Source organism: Mus caroli, chromosome 8 (assembly GCF_900094665.2).
Source record: "Mus caroli chromosome 8, CAROLI_EIJ_v1.1, whole genome shotgun sequence".
Taxonomy (NCBI): Eukaryota; Metazoa; Chordata; class Mammalia; order Rodentia; family Muridae; genus Mus; species Mus caroli.
Window position 1 is genome coordinate 63,472,459 of NC_034577.1, and position 18,592 is coordinate 63,491,050.

The 18,592-nt window shown below is 56.3% G+C and overlaps 3 protein-coding genes across 9 annotated transcripts; 2 read left to right on the forward strand and 1 right to left on the reverse strand.

Annotated features, from left to right (window-relative positions):
• The first annotated feature begins 1,762 nt into the window (after positions 1 to 1,762).
• On the forward strand, positions 1,763 to 4,683 carry Use1 (unconventional SNARE in the ER 1). 2 transcript variants are annotated; one of them, XM_021170003.1, is made up of 9 exons: positions 1,763 to 1,993; positions 2,153 to 2,287; positions 2,590 to 2,639; positions 2,716 to 2,794; positions 2,905 to 3,057; positions 3,501 to 3,513; positions 3,801 to 3,828; positions 4,083 to 4,254; positions 4,478 to 4,683. In XM_021170003.1, exons 1-9 carry the CDS (start codon positions 1,952 to 1,954, stop codon positions 4,658 to 4,660), a joined length of 855 nt encoding a protein of 284 aa, XP_021025662.1. In that variant the 5' UTR covers positions 1,763 to 1,951; the 3' UTR covers positions 4,661 to 4,683. The 2 variants fall into 2 exon arrangements, with proteins under 2 accessions (XP_021025662.1, XP_021025661.1); XM_021170002.2 differs by having other exon boundaries at positions 1,812 to 1,993; positions 4,080 to 4,254; positions 4,478 to 4,682.
• Positions 4,684 to 6,208: 1,525 nt separating this feature from the next.
• On the forward strand, positions 6,209 to 8,178 carry Ocel1 (occludin/ELL domain containing 1). 3 transcript variants are annotated; one of them, XM_029480732.1, is made up of 5 exons: positions 6,209 to 6,401; positions 6,698 to 6,992; positions 7,488 to 7,653; positions 7,769 to 7,822; positions 7,966 to 8,178. In XM_029480732.1, exons 1-5 carry the CDS (start codon positions 6,224 to 6,226, stop codon positions 8,092 to 8,094), a joined length of 822 nt encoding a protein of 273 aa, XP_029336592.1. In that variant the 5' UTR covers positions 6,209 to 6,223; the 3' UTR covers positions 8,095 to 8,178. The 3 variants fall into 3 exon arrangements, with proteins under 3 accessions (XP_029336592.1, XP_021025344.1, XP_021025345.1); XM_021169685.1 differs by having other exon boundaries at positions 6,305 to 6,992; XM_021169686.2 differs by lacking the exon at positions 7,488 to 7,653 and having other exon boundaries at positions 6,325 to 6,992; positions 7,966 to 8,008.
• A 963-nt stretch (positions 8,179 to 9,141) lies between these two features.
• On the reverse strand, positions 9,142 to 16,968 carry Nr2f6 (nuclear receptor subfamily 2 group F member 6). 4 transcript variants are annotated; one of them, XM_021169684.1, is made up of 4 exons: positions 16,007 to 16,968; positions 13,404 to 13,498; positions 10,773 to 11,297; positions 9,142 to 9,776 (listed from the first exon to the last, which is right to left on the reverse strand). In XM_021169684.1, the coding sequence occupies exons 1-4, from the start codon at positions 16,285 to 16,287 to the stop codon at positions 9,505 to 9,507; spliced, it is 1,173 nt and encodes a 390-aa protein (XP_021025343.1). In that variant the 5' UTR covers positions 16,288 to 16,968; the 3' UTR covers positions 9,142 to 9,504. The 4 variants fall into 4 exon arrangements, with proteins under 4 accessions (XP_021025343.1, XP_029336589.1, XP_029336591.1 ...); XM_029480729.1 differs by having other exon boundaries at positions 9,142 to 9,832; positions 16,007 to 16,309; XM_029480731.1 differs by lacking the exon at positions 16,007 to 16,968 and adding an exon at positions 15,497 to 15,824 and having other exon boundaries at positions 9,142 to 9,832.
• Positions 16,969 to 18,592: the final 1,624 nt, after the last annotated feature.

Below are 18,592 nucleotides of genomic sequence, written 5' to 3' on the forward strand. Positions count from 1 at the left end.
CCTCTCCCTCCCTCCTTCTTTCTCTCTCTGCGTTTCTCTGCCTCTACTACCCTCTTAACTACCCTCCCCATGCATTGAATAAACTATTCTATACTATACCATCGAGTGGATGGTCCCTCAGGGGGAAGGGATGCCTCAGCATGGGCCCATGGAGGTACCCCCTTCCCCCATACCTAATTACACATCCACCAAAACATATCTCCTCTCTTTATCTTTTTATAAACACATCAGTCACTCCACAGAAGTGCTCCTTTGTGGACCCTGAACTCAGTATTCCATAGCACATTTTCTGAAGTGAATGGGACCCCAGGAAACCTGCTATGCTCTGGTCCTTATGAAGGCCAGTCACAAGCAGTGGTAGATGGGCTCAACCACTCAATAGGAGAGAACCCATTCCACAAGTTGTCCTCTAATCCCCAGGTGTGCACTGTGATGTATGGCACAGGAACACATGCAGGTCTTAGGTACGTGTGTCTGTTGTTTCTTTATTCCATGTCACTCCATTTGGGTCAATCCCAAAGTCATTCAGGTTGTAGCAGCAGGTGAGCAGAAGAGCAAAAAAATACATACAACACAGCATCATTCCTCTTTAGAAAGGAGACACATTCTGTGGGTGTGGTAGTCAGGATGGAGTGCAGATGCTAGTGTGGCACAGGCCTTTAATCTCAAAAGAGGCCAGTCAGGGCTGTATAGTGAGAGCTAGCTCCGAACAGTGCTTACTGTTCTTTCAGAGGACATAGGGCTTCTATTGCTGGGAAGAGACACCATAACCATGGCGACTTTTATAAAGGAAAACATTTGGGGGTGGGGGGCTGGTTCACAGGAGTTTAGTCCATCATTGTCATGTCGGGAAGTATGGTGACACTCAGGCGAGGTAGCTGAGGAGTCCATATCTGAATCAGCAGGCAGCAGGAAAAGGACTGTATTCCAGTAGGCCTAGTTTTTGAGACCTCAAAGCACACCCCACCCCATGGTGTACTTCCTCCAATATGGCCACTGCCTGTGTTTACTATGGGCTCATTTTGATTCAAACCACAAGCAACAAGGCTCAGTATTCAATTACCAGCACCAGATGGCCCTCACAGTCACCATAACTCCAGTGCTCGGGGATCCAGTATCATTTTTGTTTTTTAAGGTTTAAATAGTTCTTTAGAGACAGGGTTTCTATGTGTAGCCCTGGCTGTCTTGGAACTCTCTCTGTAGACCAAGCTGGCCTCAAACTCATCAACCTGCCTCTTTCTCTTGAGTGCTAGGATTAAAACCCTACCACCACCCTGCCCAGGTTAAAATGTATATGTTTAATTGTGTGTTGGTGTGTGCATATGAAAACGTGAAGAAATCAGAGGTGTCAGATCCCCGGAGTCACAGGCGGTTAGCATCTTTTCTAAAAACGTGGACTGAGACGACTTGTCTAGCATTTCTAATGTTCATAAGTCACATGCGAGTGAAAGAGGTGAACCTAATATTGGTTCACAACCACGGTAAATCCAGCTCCAGGACATCCTGGCTTGTTTTATAATCCTCGTGGCATTCATTCCCTGATCCCTGAATTTCTCGTTGGCTAAATTCTTCGGGAGGTACAATATTCTCCATCCTCCGGGGCCTCAATCATGTAGCCGACTACATTTAGCCTAAAATGAAGTAGAGTTGCTGGTAGCTAGGGAAGAACTGGGCCATGGACCATGATTTATTAACGCTCAGCATGCTGGCACCCGGACTGCAAACTAGCAGGTCCGGCCAGATGGAAACGCCCAACTGATACGTCATCAAACAGGGTCGGGGGAGACCCCAGGTCAGGGTTCCCGCCCCAGAGGTAGAAAACACGTGCACTGCGCGCGCAGAGGCGAGGTGAACAAGCGGAATACAATGACCGGCGAGGGAAGATGAGGAATGGCTTTTCCAGTCCTTTCAACGAATTCTCGCCGGACGTAATCGGCTGTTCAGGGCCTACATGGGCTACAGAGACTCTGCTTCAAAAAACGAAAAAGGCCAGGTATGAAGACCTTAATTTTAAAAAGAAACAGGGACGAAAACGATTTATCTTTGAATAAACTGCGGCATGAAATAAAACTCTACTTCCGTCCCAAGCGTAGCAGGGCGGACCTCGGAGGGTAAGGACCTCCTCACTCAGGCACTTCCGCCCTTTCCTAAGATGGCGCAGGCGGAAGGAGTCTATCATCGCCCGCTGGCGACGTCGCGGTTGGAGTTGAACCTGGTACGGCTGCTTTGTCGCTGTGAGTCGATGGCGGCAGAAAAACGAGAACCGGACGAGTGGCGACTGGAGAAGGTGAGGGATTCCCACGCCGCCGCAGAGGCCTGGAGCCCTAGAGGCCGGCGAACGAACTCCACAGGCCACTGTCTCCGCCCCTTCTGGTCCGCGGCGACACGCCCATCGTGCGTAACCCCTGACGTCCTAGTTTTCTCCCTACGGCTTCACGCACAGGCCACGCCCTCTCGATTCTAGGTCTTCGCCTATGTCTCCCCCCCCCCCCCCTCCCCCGACTCCTCTCCGAGTCCCACCCCTCTCCCTCCCTGGTTTGCTCCTGCCTTGGGCCACTGGCTTGGCTGACACCATACCTTCCCTCCTAGTATGTGGGTGCCCTGGAAGACATGCTGCAGGCCCTGAAAGTTCAAGCAAGGTGAGTGTGGGGGCACCGAGCCACCACCTCCTACGACGGCACAGCAGCAGGCTAACTTTCTCCTGCTGCCTTTCAGTAAACCGGCCTCAGAAGTGATCAGCGAGTACTCCCGCAAAGTGGACTTTCTGAAGGGCATGCTGCAGGCTGAGAAGTTGGTGAGCCTGCCCTCCCACCCCTCAGGCAGGCCTCACTCAGTTCCCCACAGCCCCTAGGACCAGGGCACAGCCCCCCAGTAACTCATCTTCCCCTTCCCATGTCTCCTCAGACCTCCTCCTCTGAAAAAGCTCTAGCTAACCAGTTCCTGGCTCCTGGCCGCGTGCCCACCACATCCAAGGAGCGGGTTCCTGCCACCAAGACTGTCCATTTGCAGTCTAGGGCACGTTACACCAGTGAGATGCGGAGTGAGCTGTTGGGCATGGTACGATTCCCTCCCTTGTGCTTGGGGCCAACCTCTGGATAGCAAAAAGAGTAGCCTTCAGAGGGAAAGACTGGAATAATACCACAGACCCTAGAGGGCCTTAGGCAAGGCTTCCCCAGGAAGGCAGCATTGTGCTCAATAAGAGGAATTTGGCCGGGTGGTGGTAGTACATGTCTTTAAACCTCAGCACTGAGGAGGCAGAGGCAGGCAGATCTTTGTGAGTTCAAAGCCAGCCTGCTTGTTCTACAGAATGAGTCCAGTAATCAGGGCTACACAGAGAAACTCTGTCTTTAAAAAACAAATAGCAAAACAAAGAAGAATGGACCACATCTGGTTAAACCCCAGAGTTGGCCCCACAGCTCTACATGAGTCAGCCCTAAGCAGAGAGAGATTTAGAGAAGATTTCAAAGTGCATGGCCTCATTCCTCTCCTCCTCCCCACAGGAACCATCTGGAGGTGAGACATGCTGAACATGACTGTTCCTGCCACCCCACAGCCCTCATGCCTGCCCATCTCTCTTGATTTTTCCCAGCCCAGGAAGAGGTCCCAGGGTCATCTTTGCCTGAGGGGAGGCTGAGAAAGAGGATGGTTCCCAGCACAGTGCTAGGCCACTGAGAGGGATCTGGGACCAGGGAGAATGGGCAAAAAGCAGTTCACAGGCAGAACAGCATTTTGCTGATCAAGGTCAGAAGTTTGGAAACAAGAAAGCTATCTTCTTTGTTCTTGGCCTCTTTTGCTTCCAGAATGTGAGGTGGACATGAGGAAGCGAGCGTGAGTATTTCAGCCACAGTGTGACAGGGAAGGGAAATGAACGGCTGAAGCTGGGGCCCCTGAGCTGCTATAAGAACCAGCTGCCTGCTGGAAGTCCTTCCTGGGGCTGCTGTTCCCAGAATGTAAAAGAGCAGGGGAAACTGAGTCCCCAGTAGAACTGAGGGTGGTGCCATGGGCCCTGGGATCCTTGGGAAAGGGCCACATGGATGTCTTTACCTGTCACTACTGGGGACCTACAAATGTGGCGTCAGCAGTGCGAAGGGGACCAGACCTGCAGATGAGAGGCAGTCAGCATCCGAGCTAGACCTCGTCCTCCAGAGGCACCAGGGCCTCCAGGAAAAGCTAGCTGAGGAGATGCTAGGCCTGGCCCGAAGCCTCAAGACCAACACACTGGCTGCCCAGAGTGTCATCAAGAAGGACAATCAGGTGTGGTAACACTCCTGCCTCTGTCTGCCTTAGAAAGCTCTGCAAAAAAGGGGCATTGTGACTGGTGTTTTGCTGGTTGAGCAAGAGTTTGTTAAAGCCCAGGGGGAGGGGGTAGCTGAGCATACTTGGCCGAGGTCACACTATGCACCAGAAGCACAGGCTACTCAGGAGAAGTCATACTTGGGTCTCAGTCTTGTTGACACAGCCCCTTCTTCTCCCACAGACCCTGTCACATTCACTCAAGATGGCAGACCAGAACCTGGAGAAGCTGAAGCTGGAGTCGGAGAGGCTGGAGCAGCATGCACAGAAGTCAGTGAACTGGCTGCTGTGGGCCATGCTCATTGTCGTGTGCTTCGTGTTCATCAGCATGATCCTGTTTATCCGAATCATGCCCAGGCTGAAATAAAACAAGAAAGCCTGCACACCAACCCACATGTCTTCAGTGCTAGCAGTGTGTGAGTGTGTGTGTGTGTGTGTGTGTTTGGGGGGGGTGTGTGTGTGTGTGTGTGTGTGTTTGGGGGGGGGGGTGCCTAGGCTGCAGGGTGGTGCCAGCCAGGACACCTCTATCCTGAAGTCAGCCTACAGCCCTTCACCTGGCCACTCTGTTCCAAAGGTGTAGGGCAGCCTGCAATACACAACAAAACCAAGTCTCAAAAACAGGAAGAAAAGTTAAAACCTGCCTAGGAGAGCAGTGGCCCCGCAGTTCCTCTCCCTAGGGAGGCAGACTCTGAGTTCAGGGCCAGCCTGGTATACACAGAAAATTATAGGCCAGACAGGGCCACATAGTGGGACCCTGACTCCATCTTCCAAAAATTGCATAAGAAAGGCTTGTCAGGCGGCTCAGCTGGTAAAGACACTTGCCATAAAGCCTGACAGCCTGAGTTCCACCCCAGAGCATGAGCAAAATAAGCAGTAAGAGTAAGGGACAAAAAAGCCAATCAAGAACTATATTTAGCCAGGCACTGGTGGAGCATGCCTTTAATCCCAGCCTCTGGAGGCAGAGGCAGGTAGATTTCTGAGTTCAAGGCCAGCCTGGTCTACAGTGTGAGTTCCAGGACAGCCAGGGCTATACAGAGAAACCCTGTCTCAAAACAACAAAAACAAAATTAAAAACTATATTTAATAAATATATTTGGGCCGGGAGTGGTGGCGCACGCCTTTAATAACAGCACTTGGGAGGCAGAGGCAGGCAGATTTCTGAGTTCAAGGCCAGCCTGGTTCTCCTGGTTCTCAAAGTGAGTTCCAGGACAGCCAGGGCTACATAGAGAAACCCTGTCTCGAAAAACAAAGCAAAAAAATATATATATATACATATATGTGTGTGTGTATGTATATATATATATATATATGATCATATATATATATATAGGCTGGAAAGATGGCTCAGTGGATAAGAGCACCGACTGCTCTTCCAGAGGTCATCAGTTCAAATCCCAGCAACCACATGATGGCTCACAACCATCTATACAGCTACAATAGTCTCATATACATGAAATAAATCTTTAAAAATATATTTACTGTAACCGTAACTTCAGGGAGTCTGACATGCACACACACATAGTATAATAAACGTCACTTCTTAGGGTCTAGGGAGATGACTCAGTGTTAAAGAGTGTGACTCAAGTATGCAGATCTAGGTTCCAATCCCCAGTACTCTTGTAAAATGGCAGAGGTGGGGAGCAGGAGCCTATCAACCCAGTGCTAGGAGGGAGATACAAGCAGATCTACCTGGAGCCCGCTGGCCAGCCAGAATACCTAAAACAGGGACCATCAGGTTTAGGAGAAACTGTCAAAAAAAAGTAGGGCTGGACGACACTCAACTACCTGTATTGGTCTCTGAGTATGCACAAAGTCACACACAAAAAAAATATAATACAAGTGCTAAAGAAAAAAATAAATTGGTAGACAAAACAAAAAAAACAAAGAAAAAAAAAAAAAACTACCTTATTTTCCCAAGAGACTGGGGTAAATGAAGAGGCCAAACAGCAGTGAAGGGCTGATTCCAACCCAGCGAGGAAAACTCGCCGCAGGCTCCGCCCGCCCTCAGAACCCCGCCCTAGCGGCCGAGCGCCTGTGCCAGCGGCTCCACCCGCAGTTCCTGCACAGCTGCGTTCCCGGCGGCAGGGCCAGGCGGGGCTCTGGGACAGGTGACACCGAGCGGGATCCTCGGATAACCACAGGCGGGCGGGGGCTGGGAGCTCTGCGGGCCGTAAGCCCGCGAGGCAGGAGGCGGAGGGGTCGTCTCGACTCGGACCCGAGTCGCCCGCCGCTGGTTTGCGCTCTTCCGGTTTCAAGAATGGGGCGGGGCCTGTGCTGCACCGCCAGCCACTCTCGAGCATGACGCCGCGGTGACGCCACGGCGCCTCTTCAGTGCCCCTTTCCGGGATCCGCACTCTGGGTTGCGCGGCCAGCCAACCGCGCTCGCGTATGCAAATACATGCAGGTCCCGCCTCCAGGCGCCGCCGGCGGGGTCCTCTGGCCAGGCTCTCAGGCCCGGAAGCCACTTGCAATTCGCGCCCTGCCGCCAGGGGGCGCCAGAACGCTGCAGCCCCACGCATGCCAGCCCTGGAGCGTTCGCGCGCCGGACGGCCGCAAAGCCTGCCCGGGCCCGGAGAGCTCTGCGTGAGGCCCCGGAAGATCGTGTTTGCGGATGAGCTGCGCCCTCGGGAGCCACTGCACCCAGAGAAGCATCCCAGAGATCTGGGACCCCGCCTCAACCCAGTACCTGACTACAAGCTGTAAGTGCCCACTCGTTATAAGACCAGGTCTGGTCGTCTAGTCCAAAACAGCCCCTGCCTCAGTCTCCTGAATTCATCACACCCACGTTCCCTCAGAGCTTCTTAATGCCTGGGAAACAGAAAGGGGCATTGAGGCTGGGGTTTTGATGGGCGAATAAGAGTTTATGAAATTAGGAAACGGGATTGGTGGCAGAAGGCATTTTGATTTGGTGGTCCCAGCACCGGCAAAGAAAAGCCAATTGCCGGGTCTGGCAGTGGTGGCGCATGCCTGTAATCCCAGCACTTGGGAGGCAGAGGCAGGCGGATTTCTGAGTTTGAGGCTAGCCTTGTCTATAGAGTAAGTTCCAGAACAGCCAGGGCTACACAGAGAAACCCTGTCTCAAAAAAAAAAAAAAAAAGAAGAAGAAGAAGAAGAAGAAAAGCCAATTGCCATGATGGGTGGAAAGACAATTTTCCCTCTACTCACACACTGACTGACCCCTTCCAACCTGGTAGTAAGTACCCACCAGTGACCAGCAGAAGGGACCGGAGCCGCTATGCCGCAGTGTTCCAGGACCAGTATGGAGAGTTCTCAGAGCTCCAGCGGGAGGTGGGGGCCACGCAGGCTAAGCTCCAGCAACTGGAGGCCCTGCTGCTGTCGCTGCCCTCACCACGAAGCCAGGTCAGCCCAGGACCTCCTGTGCCCCAGCTTCCTGCAGCTGTGCTGCTTCTACTGGGTGGCATGCTGTCAGGGCCATGATGGCCCTTCTGAGCCCCTTCCCACCTTGCCCTTTCAGAAGGAGGCTCGCATGGCAGCTCATGTCAGGAGAGAGTTTGAGAAGAAGCGGGCGGTGAGTGGAGACTCCTGGGGTCACAGATTGGGCTGTGTGTGTGTGGTGCTGTCTTGAGGCTGGGACCATGTAATCAAAGCTGAACAGCTTGAGGGCCTCTGGCTACAGTGCCAGGAGGACTTCCTCAACTTTTGTCGCCCTAGGATCCTGGCTTCCTGGATAAGCAGGCTCGCTGTAACTACCTGAAGGGTAAACTCAGGCACCTCAAGGCCCAGATCCGCAAATTTGATGACCAAGAGGACAGCCACAGTGAGGACTCTGTGTACTTCTGAGTGTCCTGGAGATGGTGGCTGGCTCCTCCTCCAATAGGGAACCACACCAGTTCTTCCAGGGAATAAACATGGATTAGACACCTACTGTGTGCAGCTACCTAAAAGCATCCCTCCATTTTACAGAAGGGGAAATGAGGTTCACAGACCTGTCTGAGGTCTCATATGGGGGCAATGGCTGTGTAGATTCCAGGGGGCATAGGCAGAAGGCATGAGTTGGGGCAGCCTGGCATAAGTGTTGTGATGGGGCATACTAGGGGTAAGGGCTGGGCAATGCTTAGGGCCTGCCTGCATGGGCGCAACCCAGGACACCTTGGTCCTGTCCACTCTGCATAGCTCCTCAGATGAAACTAACCCAAGCCACTGAGGATGACAAGACCCAGGCCACTTGCAGGCCAGGAGTCTCCTAGGAAGATGTCTTCCAACAGAGAGGACCACATGTGTGGAGTTTGTAGGAAAAGTAGATCAGCTAGGGCTTGAATGCAGGCCTCGGGCTCAATAGGCATGGATCTCACTCAGTCCCACTCCATAGTTGGGCCCCTAACTCCCTGGTATTTTTCTTTTTCCAAGGCTGGGTTTCTCTGTTTAGCACTATCCTTAAACTCACTATATAGACCAAGCTGGCCTTGAACCGAGATTGGTCTGCCTTTGCCTCCCATGAGGTGGAACCAAGGGCAAGTGCCACCACTGCTGGGCTACTCCCCCAGTTCCCTTCATCACCACACATCAACAGTTAAATTCACTTCTCAATCTGTCTCCACCTTCTTTATGGTAACTTTAGAAACAGGAATATGTTACTTGGGGGAAGAAATTGAATTCAAACTGACCCCAATGTAAAAAGGTAGGTTGGTCTCATGAACATGAATAAACACCAGGCTTTCAGGTGTGGCTTGATCCAGCAATCACAAAGCTGCTTTGAGAGAGCCTTTTCCAGGACCTCTTAGTCTTCCACAGTTGTGAGGTGAGACTCCTACCCCACTGGGGCCTACAGAGCACAGACTAGACCCTGGGGTTACTTCCCCAATACTGCAGAAGAAAGCAGAGGCTGACCAAGTGAGGGAATATCTTTATTATTGGCCATGATTTCATCATCCCATGGTGCCCTCCATGGACCATGTATCCAGGGACCCTCCTGGCCCATAGCACCCCTGCCTAGCTGCAGTGGCCTTTCCAGATACCCATGACACCAGAGGCACCAGCATGCTGGCTTCAGACTGTTGAAGGGCTACCAGGACAAGGCTAGGGCCTGGGAGATCCAAATCTTTTTGGTTTCATGATTTAAAAAATAAAACAAAACAAACATTTCACAGTCTTTAAAAAAAGAAATCAGTCTCAAAAGAGAAGCTGGGGCCCTGATCCCCAGGGTCCCCACAAGGCCCCAGTTTCCATGTGTGTCCTGGAAGGTGACTTTCACTAGCCCGAGCCATAGGGCCAGTTAAAGGTGCTCCCTGACAGAAGCATGTCCCGGATGAGGGTCTCGATGGGTGTCTTGCCCACCAGGCGCATGAAGAAGAGCTGGGAGATGAGGGATGCGGGCACAGCACGCAGGGCTGGCAGCCGCAGCAGCAGACGCCCAAAGCGCTGGGGCTGCGATGGGTACTGGGCACGCACATACTCGGTGAGGGCCACCTGTGCCTTCTCCTGCAGGCTCTCCACATGGGCTGGGTCAGAAAGGCCACAGGCATCTGCAGGAAGCAGGGATGACAAGGGCAGTCACGGCTGGGGAAGCAGGGCAAGAGGCCTACAGGGGAGAGGATAAGGATGCCACCGGAGGCAAGCATGAACAGAGGTAAGAGCGTATGTAAGTCAGTGTCCACCAGACTAGCCGTATTCAACTGCAGGGACAGGCTCAAGAACTGCTGCTCCATGCATGGCTAAACGAAGGCCCTGCCCAATAGGAAGGGCATTGCTACTCTGCACCACTTTGTGGGAGTAGCCTCCAGGCCAGGATCTCCCTCAGCCCCGCCCACCGGAGGCCTCCCTCCAAAGCAGTGCCCAGATATCCCTTTTGCTCTCTCCGGAGGGGACTAGACAAGGTCTGGATCTGTAATCCGTACAGTCCTAGATTTCGCTGGTCTCTCCTCAGCTCACATCTCGGGGTCTCTAAGATGTTGTACTGTCTTCCCCTACCGCAGCAAAGGCATGTCATCAGAGAGAATGGCCCCTGAGGTGTGGCCTGGGATAAAACCTAGGGTCATTAACTGTATCCTGCACCCAAGCGGCATGGCCCTGTGGAATATGGAACAGAACAGAACAGAGGCAGGAGCTCAGAGGTCTGGATTAGTTTGAGGGCATGATGGAGTGACATCAGGCATTGGATGCAGAGTATGGTCTCAGGCAGCTTGGTACATGGCCTGGAGCAGTGTCTGAGTAGGGGCCTGGGGGTAGTGTTAGGCCAGAGAGCAGCAAGCCAGGTCTAACAGCGGAGTCACCTGTGTCAAAAGGGTGTGGCCTGAGGCAGTGTCCTCTCAGTCTGGCTGGAGAGTGGCCCAGGTTGGCTAGAGAGGGAAGGGGGATGACCTGGTTGCCTGAGGCTGAGTTGGGGCAATGACAATGGGGGCGTGGTCAGTCTGAGGGAGTGGCCTTTGGTCCAGTTGGGAGTCTGGTGTGTGGCAGAGTGAAGTCTGCTTGGAGGCGTGGCCTGTGTTTAGGTGGGGCTCTGATGGGGCGGGGCGGCTCACCAGGCGTGAAGAGCGCGATGGCCTTGAGGCAGCCGTACTCCGCAGCATCCACCTGCAGGCGGCCCAGCTTGTCCACCTGCTCCTGGAAGGCACGCACCTGGTCCATGAAGGCCACGGCCCGCTCGGCTGCCATGGGCGCGGCGTGCAACCCCGCGGCGGCCAGCAGCGGTGCCGTATGCAGCGGCAGCGCCGCCTGCGCCGCGTTCAGCACGAAGAGCTCACTCCAGCTGAGCCGCAGCAGCGCCACCTGGTCGGCGGCTGGCAGCTCGGGGAAGAAGGGCGCGTGGCGGGCCCACTCGACCGTGCTGAACAGCAGGCGCGCCGCCAACTCGCACACGTTGTCGATGCCCAGTACAGCGCCGCCGCCACCAAAGCGCCCGGCCGCGGGGTAGGGCTCAGCGCGCAGCAGCTGCGCAATCAGCTCGGACACCGGCGGCCCCGTGAAAGGTTCGACGCCCGTCGCACCCGGGGGACTGCAGGCCGCTGGACCCGGGAGCGCATGCGGGATGCGGCCTCGCTGCACGGCTGCAGAGGGAGACGGGGCGCGTCAGGTGGCAGCGTGGGAGGGCCACCCCCACCCCGTGTGGCCACACAGGGGACCGGGCACACACTGGGCACTAGCAGTGTCTGGAGGCCACCCCCAGCATCCCCACCAGCTGCACCTCCTCTTGCAACATGGAGGCCACATCTGTCAATCACTGAGAACCCTGCTTCTGTCTCTGGCCTCTCCTGCTACTTGCAATTCTCCCCAGGGGGACCACATCGCTAATGCGGCACGGTAGTGGTCCCCAAGAGCAGGGGCTGCCATTGTTAGCTTTGCCCATGGTGGTACATACCTACCATCCCAGCTCTGGAGCGTGGAGGCAGGAAGGTCAGAAGCTCAAGGCCAACCTCAGCACAAACTAAGTTTGAGGCCAGAATGGGCTACAACTGTTTCAAAAAATAACTGGAAAAAAAAATCCAATGCTTATCTGAGTCCTCGGTCATGAACAGAGTGAAAGTAAACTGAGGCACCAAGAACACAGGCTGGCTCCCCAGGGCATTTAGCATGGGGAAGGCAGCCTGGGCAGGGAGCCAGGAGGCGTCTAATGAGCATGCTTTAATGAGCTGACACCTGTCTCACTGGTGGGTGAACTCCAGGTCAGCCCAGGAAGAGTGAGAGTCAGGGATGCAGGGGACACAGGAGGCACCCAGGCCAAACGTAAGAGAACCTGGGAACCACCTGTCAGCTGGAGCCAGATTGGGCTTCAAATGGTTCCAAGATCCTCCCTTTGCTCACAGGATGGGAACCCTCACTATTGCTCCCTCATCCAGCACTGGTCCTACTGCAGGGCCTTTGCCCAGAATGTTCCACACCTCCAAATCCTGCTCCTTCCCTCTCTCCTCTCTTCTTCCACCCAGTCTAGACTGCTGGAATTCACAGGTCAGCACACTCCTCACCCTTGTGCTCTCTGCCTGGTTCTTCCTGTGTCAAAGGCAGATGACCACGAAGCTACTTGAGGATCTAAGTGACTTTGCTTTCAATATGCCTGTCAAGTTTGAAGGACTGGGTGGATGGTAATTCCAGACAAGAACCATTTGTTGAATCCTGCTGAGTATCAGACCCTGCAGCAGGCCCGGGAGATGGGCACATGAATGGTGTCAGTTTCAGAGCAACATGGACTGCACACTCAATAAGCAGGAGACCCTGAGGAACTAACAATCAAGGAGGTAAGGGAAGTGCCAGGCTACATCTGGAAGAAGGAACAGCTATGCAAAGGCCCTGAGGCAGGACGGCACTATAAGCAAGAGTCCCAGCCATCACAGGCTCTGCCTAGAGACCTATCAGGACTTTCCATCAGACAGACAAGTTTGTACAAAAATTCAGTCTGGGCAAGGACAGAGCAGGAGTCACCTTCAAACTTAAAGGGACCAAAGAGTCATCAAATAAGGCTGGTGCTTGTTTGGTTTTTTGTATGTGCCTACGTGCATGTGGTTTTTCTCTAACCAGATTTTGCTATGTAACCCAAGCTGACTTCAAACTGGAAACCCTCCTGCCTCAGCCTCATAGATGCTGGGATGACAAGCCTGCATGCACCACTATGCCTGACTGTCAGGTTCTCAGAAGCCTGTTCTCAGAAGCCCTCCCAGGCTGGCCCATACCCCAGGCTGGCCCACACCCCAGGCTGGACTGGGGCGCTCAGCAGCCCCCCTTCTGGAGCAGCCCAGGCACCCAATCCACAGGGCTCTGAGTGGCTGCCTCCAGGTTGCACTTGACTGTCAGGATCTGAGGCCCAGCTGTGCAGTCTGTCTCCCCAGGTCTCATGGGCAGGGACAGGCAATTGAGTCTCCCCTTGGCAGCCTTTGGCTATAAACTGTCTGGATCCTGCCTTCAGCAAACACACAGAACAGAGAGTAAACAAATGTTAAAAGTAAAAATAATCCTCCCAGTTCAGAAAGGGGGGAGGGGAGGTCGGGGGAAGTCATCGAGGAGAAAGGGCAAGGAGCTGCCCTTTGAGGTCAGAGGTCAGGCGGGGCCTGGGGAAAGAACTGAGTGGCTGCACCCCACTACCAGGCATCTGGTATCCTAGCTGCCTCCCCTCAGGTCCCCAACAAGGGCCTGGCTATGGCCACATCCCTAGGGCTACTCACCCTCCTTGCGCATGCCCACCCGGAAGCACTTCTTGAGCCGACAGTACTGACACTGGTTCCGGTGGTGCTGATCAATCTGACAGTCACGGTTGGACCTGGAGACACAGGCCAGGGTTCCCAGTGATGCGCCTGCAAACCCCTAGGAAACACCAGTGGGGGCTCCCTGGCCTGTGATGGGAGCCCTAAGAGCACATGGTGAGGACTCAGTTTCCTAGCTTGGAAGGGGCAATCTGATCAGAATGGGATGCACAGAAGTTCCCCAAGGGGGCAAATGGAAAAGTATTTCCTGGTAGAGGACACAATGGAACAGACTTGAAACGCAAAAGGATGGAAACCTATTCCTGTTCATCTTACTTGGTCACCACCAGGCCAAGCGCCAGCTATGCATGGAGTCACAGTACTACACTGGCTCAACCTCACAGCCTATGATGAGAAGGAGTGAACAGAACTTTTCTCCTCTGAGAACACTAGCCCCATACCCATGTCTCCATAAGCCCAGGACTCTTCCTGTGGACAGCCCACGAGGAGTACCCATTTTGGGCACCAAAATGCCTCCAGACTCGGAGTAGAAATAAGAGGCAGAAATCAAGCTCTAGGCGCTGGCCTCTCCTCCCAGCCTGTTCCTGTATCACCCTCTGGCTGCTGCCCCATACAGCAGCTATTGAGCTGAGAGGTCCTGCGGGCTCCAGGACAGCTCCAGTCCCAGCCAGGGTGCTCTGGGCAGAGTTAGGAGAGCCCAGGCCCTATGACTTTTAGAGGCCCCCAGGAAGGGGCCCAGCTGGGACAGAGAGAACTCAAGCAAAGCCAGAACAAAGCCAGCAGCCAAGCAGTGATGGGGGATCAGGGCGGCCAGGCGGAACTGGCCAGGCCCTAAGCGGGTGGGCTCTGCTCAGGGAAGGCTTTGACGTCTCCACTGTGTGGTTGGGACAGATTAAAACCCATAAACCTGTAAGTTCTTCTGGCTATCTCACCTAAAGTGATATATGCTTTGCCTGTTGTGCTATGCTCATTACAATGGCTATCTCTATCTCTGTTTGGGGATGGGGTGGACACTACCCCCTTGCTATGTTGTCCAGGCTGTGTTCTGAGTAGCTGGGGCTGTAACAGTGACCAGCTTCCCAATCCAATGTGACCATGCCATGCTCACACACTGTCCATGGCTTCCTGCTGCCTTCAGCCCAGCACTTCATGCCCACATGCCTCTGCTGTGCCTGGATGGGCTCACCTGACAACACAGCCCACTAAGCATCATGGGGGGAGGGTCCTCCTCTGCCTGCCCTACCCCAGGGCTTTGAGGCCACTTCCTGAAGCCCTCCCAGCTCCACACAGCTGCTGGTCCACTTAGGTTCAGAGAGGGAGACCAACCACACCAGGTCCCACACCATAGGTCCTGAGGATCCTAGAGAGCCCGCCCCAGTCCCCTTTACTCTCCCCAAAGACCCAGCCAGACCCAGCAACTCATTCCAGACACAAGAATGAGGCCAAAGTCTGGTGGCCCAGTTACAGTTGGAGGAGGGGAGCATGGCAGGTCCCCAACAAGTCCAAACTCTAACATGGTGGTGGCCCCCACCTGACCTGTCAGTAGCATCTGCCTCTGGGAAGGAGCTCATCTCCACATCCAGCCCCCACAGCTCTACCTGCTATAGTCCATTGGGCCAGGACCCTTCCCATAACTCTACAACTTCTCTGAGGCTCTGGGTACCTGGGAAACGGGGCTGCCTGCCCTGTTCTGAGGCCCTGCACGATCCTGGGGGAATGCAGAGTCTGCTGCATGCGTAGATAGAAAGTGCTCTACAACCCCTGGCCTGGACAGCCAACCTCTTTTTCGAGGGGCTTTCTGTCCCCTAAGGCAGCCAATAAGCAAGACCACGCCCTGCACGGCCCTGTAGAGGGGTCCCCCCCAGACGGCATCTCCCACGGGTCCTTCACTCTTAAGAGTCGTCCCGAAGTTTAAGGTCTCATCCTGGAGCCCCAAAGCTGAACCAACCCGGGAGTGGGGGTGCGGTCAATTCCGGTGGCCTTGCTGGCCCTCCAGCGGCGGCTTCCGGTGACCCAGAACCTAAGGGGTACCCCTCTGATGGACAGGCACAGACCCTCGTGCATGCAGTCCCCCGATTCCCGTGAAGGCAGCCATCCCGAGACACCCACCCGGGAGTCTCTCCAGCTACCCATGCAAGGGCGACTTTGGAAGTGATATTTGACCCAAGGGCGCGCCGGATCGATCCGCGCGGCCGCAGACAATGGCCCCTGGACGCCGCCAGCCCCGCGGTGCGACTTGCACCTCTGATTCCCGCGGGGCACCACGCGTGACGGGCCCCCACGAGAAAGGGGGCACTGGGGGCTGGAAAGAGGGTCCTCACTCCTGACAGCACCCCCGAGCCCTCCCTGTCTAGCAGAACCAGCTCTCTCCAGAGCAGGAGGACAAGAGCAAAGACCACCTGCGCGGGGGAGGAGAGGGGGAGCACCTGCACGCATGTATCACCAACTCCACTAGGGCCGAACCCGTGGTCTGGGGCAGGAATGCGGGTGCGGGGAAGGTCAGCGCCAGGCCCAAGGTGACCGAGCAGGTCCGGGCCAGCTCGGTGGCCGCGCGTGGGGCTCACCGGCAGGTGTAGCTGAGATTGCGGCGGATGCTGCGCTTGAAGAAACTCTTGCAGCCCTCGCAGGTGAACACGCCGTAGTGCTTGCCACTGGACTTGTCCCCGCACACCACGCAGTCCACCTGCAGCCCCGGACGCTCCTCGTCGCCCGGCTCCGCGTCGCTGGTCGCCCCGGGAGGTGACGCCGAATCGTCCTCGGTCGCGCGTGGGTAGCTCCCACCAGCCTTGTCCACGCCGTTCGTGTCGCCTCCGGGGTCGCCCCAGCCACCGGTCACCATGGCCATAGCCCCGGGGGCAGCGGGGCCGGGACGCCCCGGGACAAGTCCGTCCCCTCTGGGCACGCCTGGCGACCCGAGAGGGACCCGGCTACCCCGGGCGCATGCAGCCCGCGCTCTCGGGGGGCTCCGGTCGCACCCCCCCCTGAAAAAAGTTTTGCGGCAACTTCCTGCGGCCGGTCCGCGCGCCAGGCAGGAACTGGTCGGGCCGGTTCCAGGCCAACTTTCCCACGCGTGCCCGCGGTCGACGGGGGCGCGCTAGAGGCGCGAGTCTGGGGCGCCCAGGTCCCGGGGTCCGGAGTCCTGGGGACCCGGTAGCGTCGCGGGGGCCATGGCCCGGCCCCGCCGCCCAGGCCAACTTAGTGGCTCACCATCCGAGCGCGCGCGGGCGCCCCCGAGCCCGGGGGGAAACTTTGGCCGCAAGTTACGCGGCGAGGGGGGAGGGGCGGCGGGAGCGCGCGTCGGAGACCCGGAGTCCCGCACGCCGCGCGCGCCCGGCCGTAATCGCAGAGGTCCAGGCGATAGAGCTGAGTGGAGAGTGCGACCCGCGGCCTTTTCTGGATCGTCTCCCCGCCGAGCGCTCGCGCGGCCGGCCTCGGCCTGCGCCTGGGCCCCAGCCTCGGCCTCGCCCTGGCGCTCGCCGCCGGCCCCGCGCTGCGGCCGGCCTGACACCCGCGTTCCATCGGCGCCGGCGGGGGCGGGGCGGGGGCGCGCGGCGCGGCCGGGGGCGGGCGCTCGTTGCCCCGGCGACGGCCGCCCTTATAAGGGCATGGGGTAGCCGCGCGCCGCCCGGAGCCGTGGGCCGGCGAGAGGGCGGGGCGGGGCGCGCAGCTGACCCTCCCCCACGCGGCCGCGCAGCCTTAACCCCTGCGAGTCCTGTCCGGGGCATCGGGGAGCTCCGCGCGGCTCCCGGCAGCCGCGCCCCCCGGGGACATCTGCAGGGGGCACGCCCCCGCCGCACAGGCGCGCGCCCCGCTTTGCTCTGCGCGGCTGCCAGCTGGAGCGGCCCCCTCCTCCCCAAAGTCTCCGCGGCCCGCCCCTCCTCCGCCTCGCGCTCCGCTCCGGTGAACACCTGGTGTCCGGAGTCTGGGGGTGGGCGTCCGCGCTGTTAGGTCAAGGGGTCCCCGTCTCTCCTTTCAGGCTTCAAGGGTGGGAGAGGCAGGGCGTCAGTCGCCTCTCCGGCCGGAAGGCGTGCCAGCCCCGGGCTGTTGTCCGGGTCTCTCTTCATTTCCTTTCCTTTTTTTTTTTTTTCCTTCACAGAAAGGGTTTGGCCTGGTGACCGGCTGGGCCACAGATGTCTATCCCCCCTCCCGTCCAGCCCCCCACGCCTAGAGCCTCCCAGCTGCCGCCACGCCCCTGCCCCCTCCAATTCTACTGGAGCAAGCATTTATTAAGCACCCTTTGTATGTAGGACCCCCCAGGGCACGGATTTATTAAGCTCCCTTCACATTTGAGGCCTAGATGGGATTGAGGCCTGACTCTAGGTCTGTTAACGTTTAACAGAGGGAAAAGTCCCTCTTGGGGTGACCTTTCACCCCTGAGTCAGAGTTCTGACCGCCAGGCCTGTTCTGCCTCCTATGCAGGCCTGGGTCCAGTATAGACACACCAGGGAACGCGGCCAACCTGGACAAGGTGCCCTCTCTTCTGTGCCTTGTGAAAATCATCCCACAAGATGAGCCCTCACAAAAGGGGACTTAAAGGAACTGAGGTTCAGGTTTCCACTAGCCATGTACACCCAGCCCTGTGCTGTTGGGTCTACCTAGAAGAATCCACCTGGATACCATGTAAAAATCCAAATACAGAAAGCAGAAAGGACTAGGATCAGACTGGAGCAAGGACTTCCCAGGAATCTGACTAGAATCGACTCTGCTTTAGTGGTGACAAATCCTGGGTGACCCAGAAGATAAATCAGTTTAGGCGTCATAGTTGGTTATTTGGGATGAGGACAGTCCTACATTGGACTATTCTCGAGTCCTTGGTGCCAGTATCTCAGGAAAGGGTTGAAAGGGTTGAGGGGCAGAGAGAGGGCTTAGGAGGAAGAAAGGCTCTGGAAGAGGGGGCTGAGTCACAGAAGTTCAAATAAACAAGGATTTGGGGAGACTAGTCTCAGTGAGGGGCCCAAAGGGAAGAGTTTGGGGTCAGAGATAGTTCCAGAGGGGTCCAGCCCTCTCCCAGTGGCGCTGCCACTCTTGGCCCCCTAACCTTTGGGACCCAACCGGGTGGGCTGAGCCCCGCCCCGCCCCACCCCGCCCCTATAACCCCTGCCCGTGGCCCCGAGGTGACATTTGACCTTGTGGTTGTGGAAGACCTAGGG

Excerpts from the sequence above, each read along its gene's own strand:
- Use1 (XM_021170002.2), top strand. The coding sequence starts at position 1,952 with ATGGGCTACAGAGACTCTGCTTCAAAAAACGAAAAAGGCCAG. Across the intron at positions 2,640-2,715 it reads GCCCTGAAAGTTCAAGCAAG|TAAACCGGCCTCAGAAGTGA; the intron begins GTGAGTGTGGGG and ends GCTGCCTTTCAG. Across the intron at positions 4,255-4,477 it reads TCATCAAGAAGGACAATCAG|ACCCTGTCACATTCACTCAA; the intron begins GTGTGGTAACAC and ends CTTCTCCCACAG.
- Ocel1 (XM_029480732.1), top strand. The coding sequence starts at position 6,224 with ATGAAGAGGCCAAACAGCAGTGAAGGGCTGATTCCAACCCAGCGAGGA. Across the intron at positions 6,993-7,487 it reads CCAGTACCTGACTACAAGCT|TAAGTACCCACCAGTGACCA; the intron begins GTAAGTGCCCAC and ends CCAACCTGGTAG. Across the intron at positions 7,823-7,965 it reads AGTTTGAGAAGAAGCGGGCG|GATCCTGGCTTCCTGGATAA; the intron begins GTGAGTGGAGAC and ends TTGTCGCCCTAG.
- Nr2f6 (XM_029480729.1), bottom strand. The coding sequence starts at position 16,287 with ATGGCCATGGTGACCGGTGGCTGGGGCGACCCCGGAGGCGACACGAAC. Across the intron at positions 13,499-16,006 it reads AATCTCAGCTACACCTGCCG|GTCCAACCGTGACTGTCAGA; the intron begins GTGAGCCCCACG and ends CTGTGTCTCCAG. Across the intron at positions 9,833-10,772 it reads CATCGCGCTCTTCACGCCTG|GCCTCTTGCCCTGCTTCCCC; the intron begins GTGAGCCGCCCC and ends TCTCCCCTGTAG.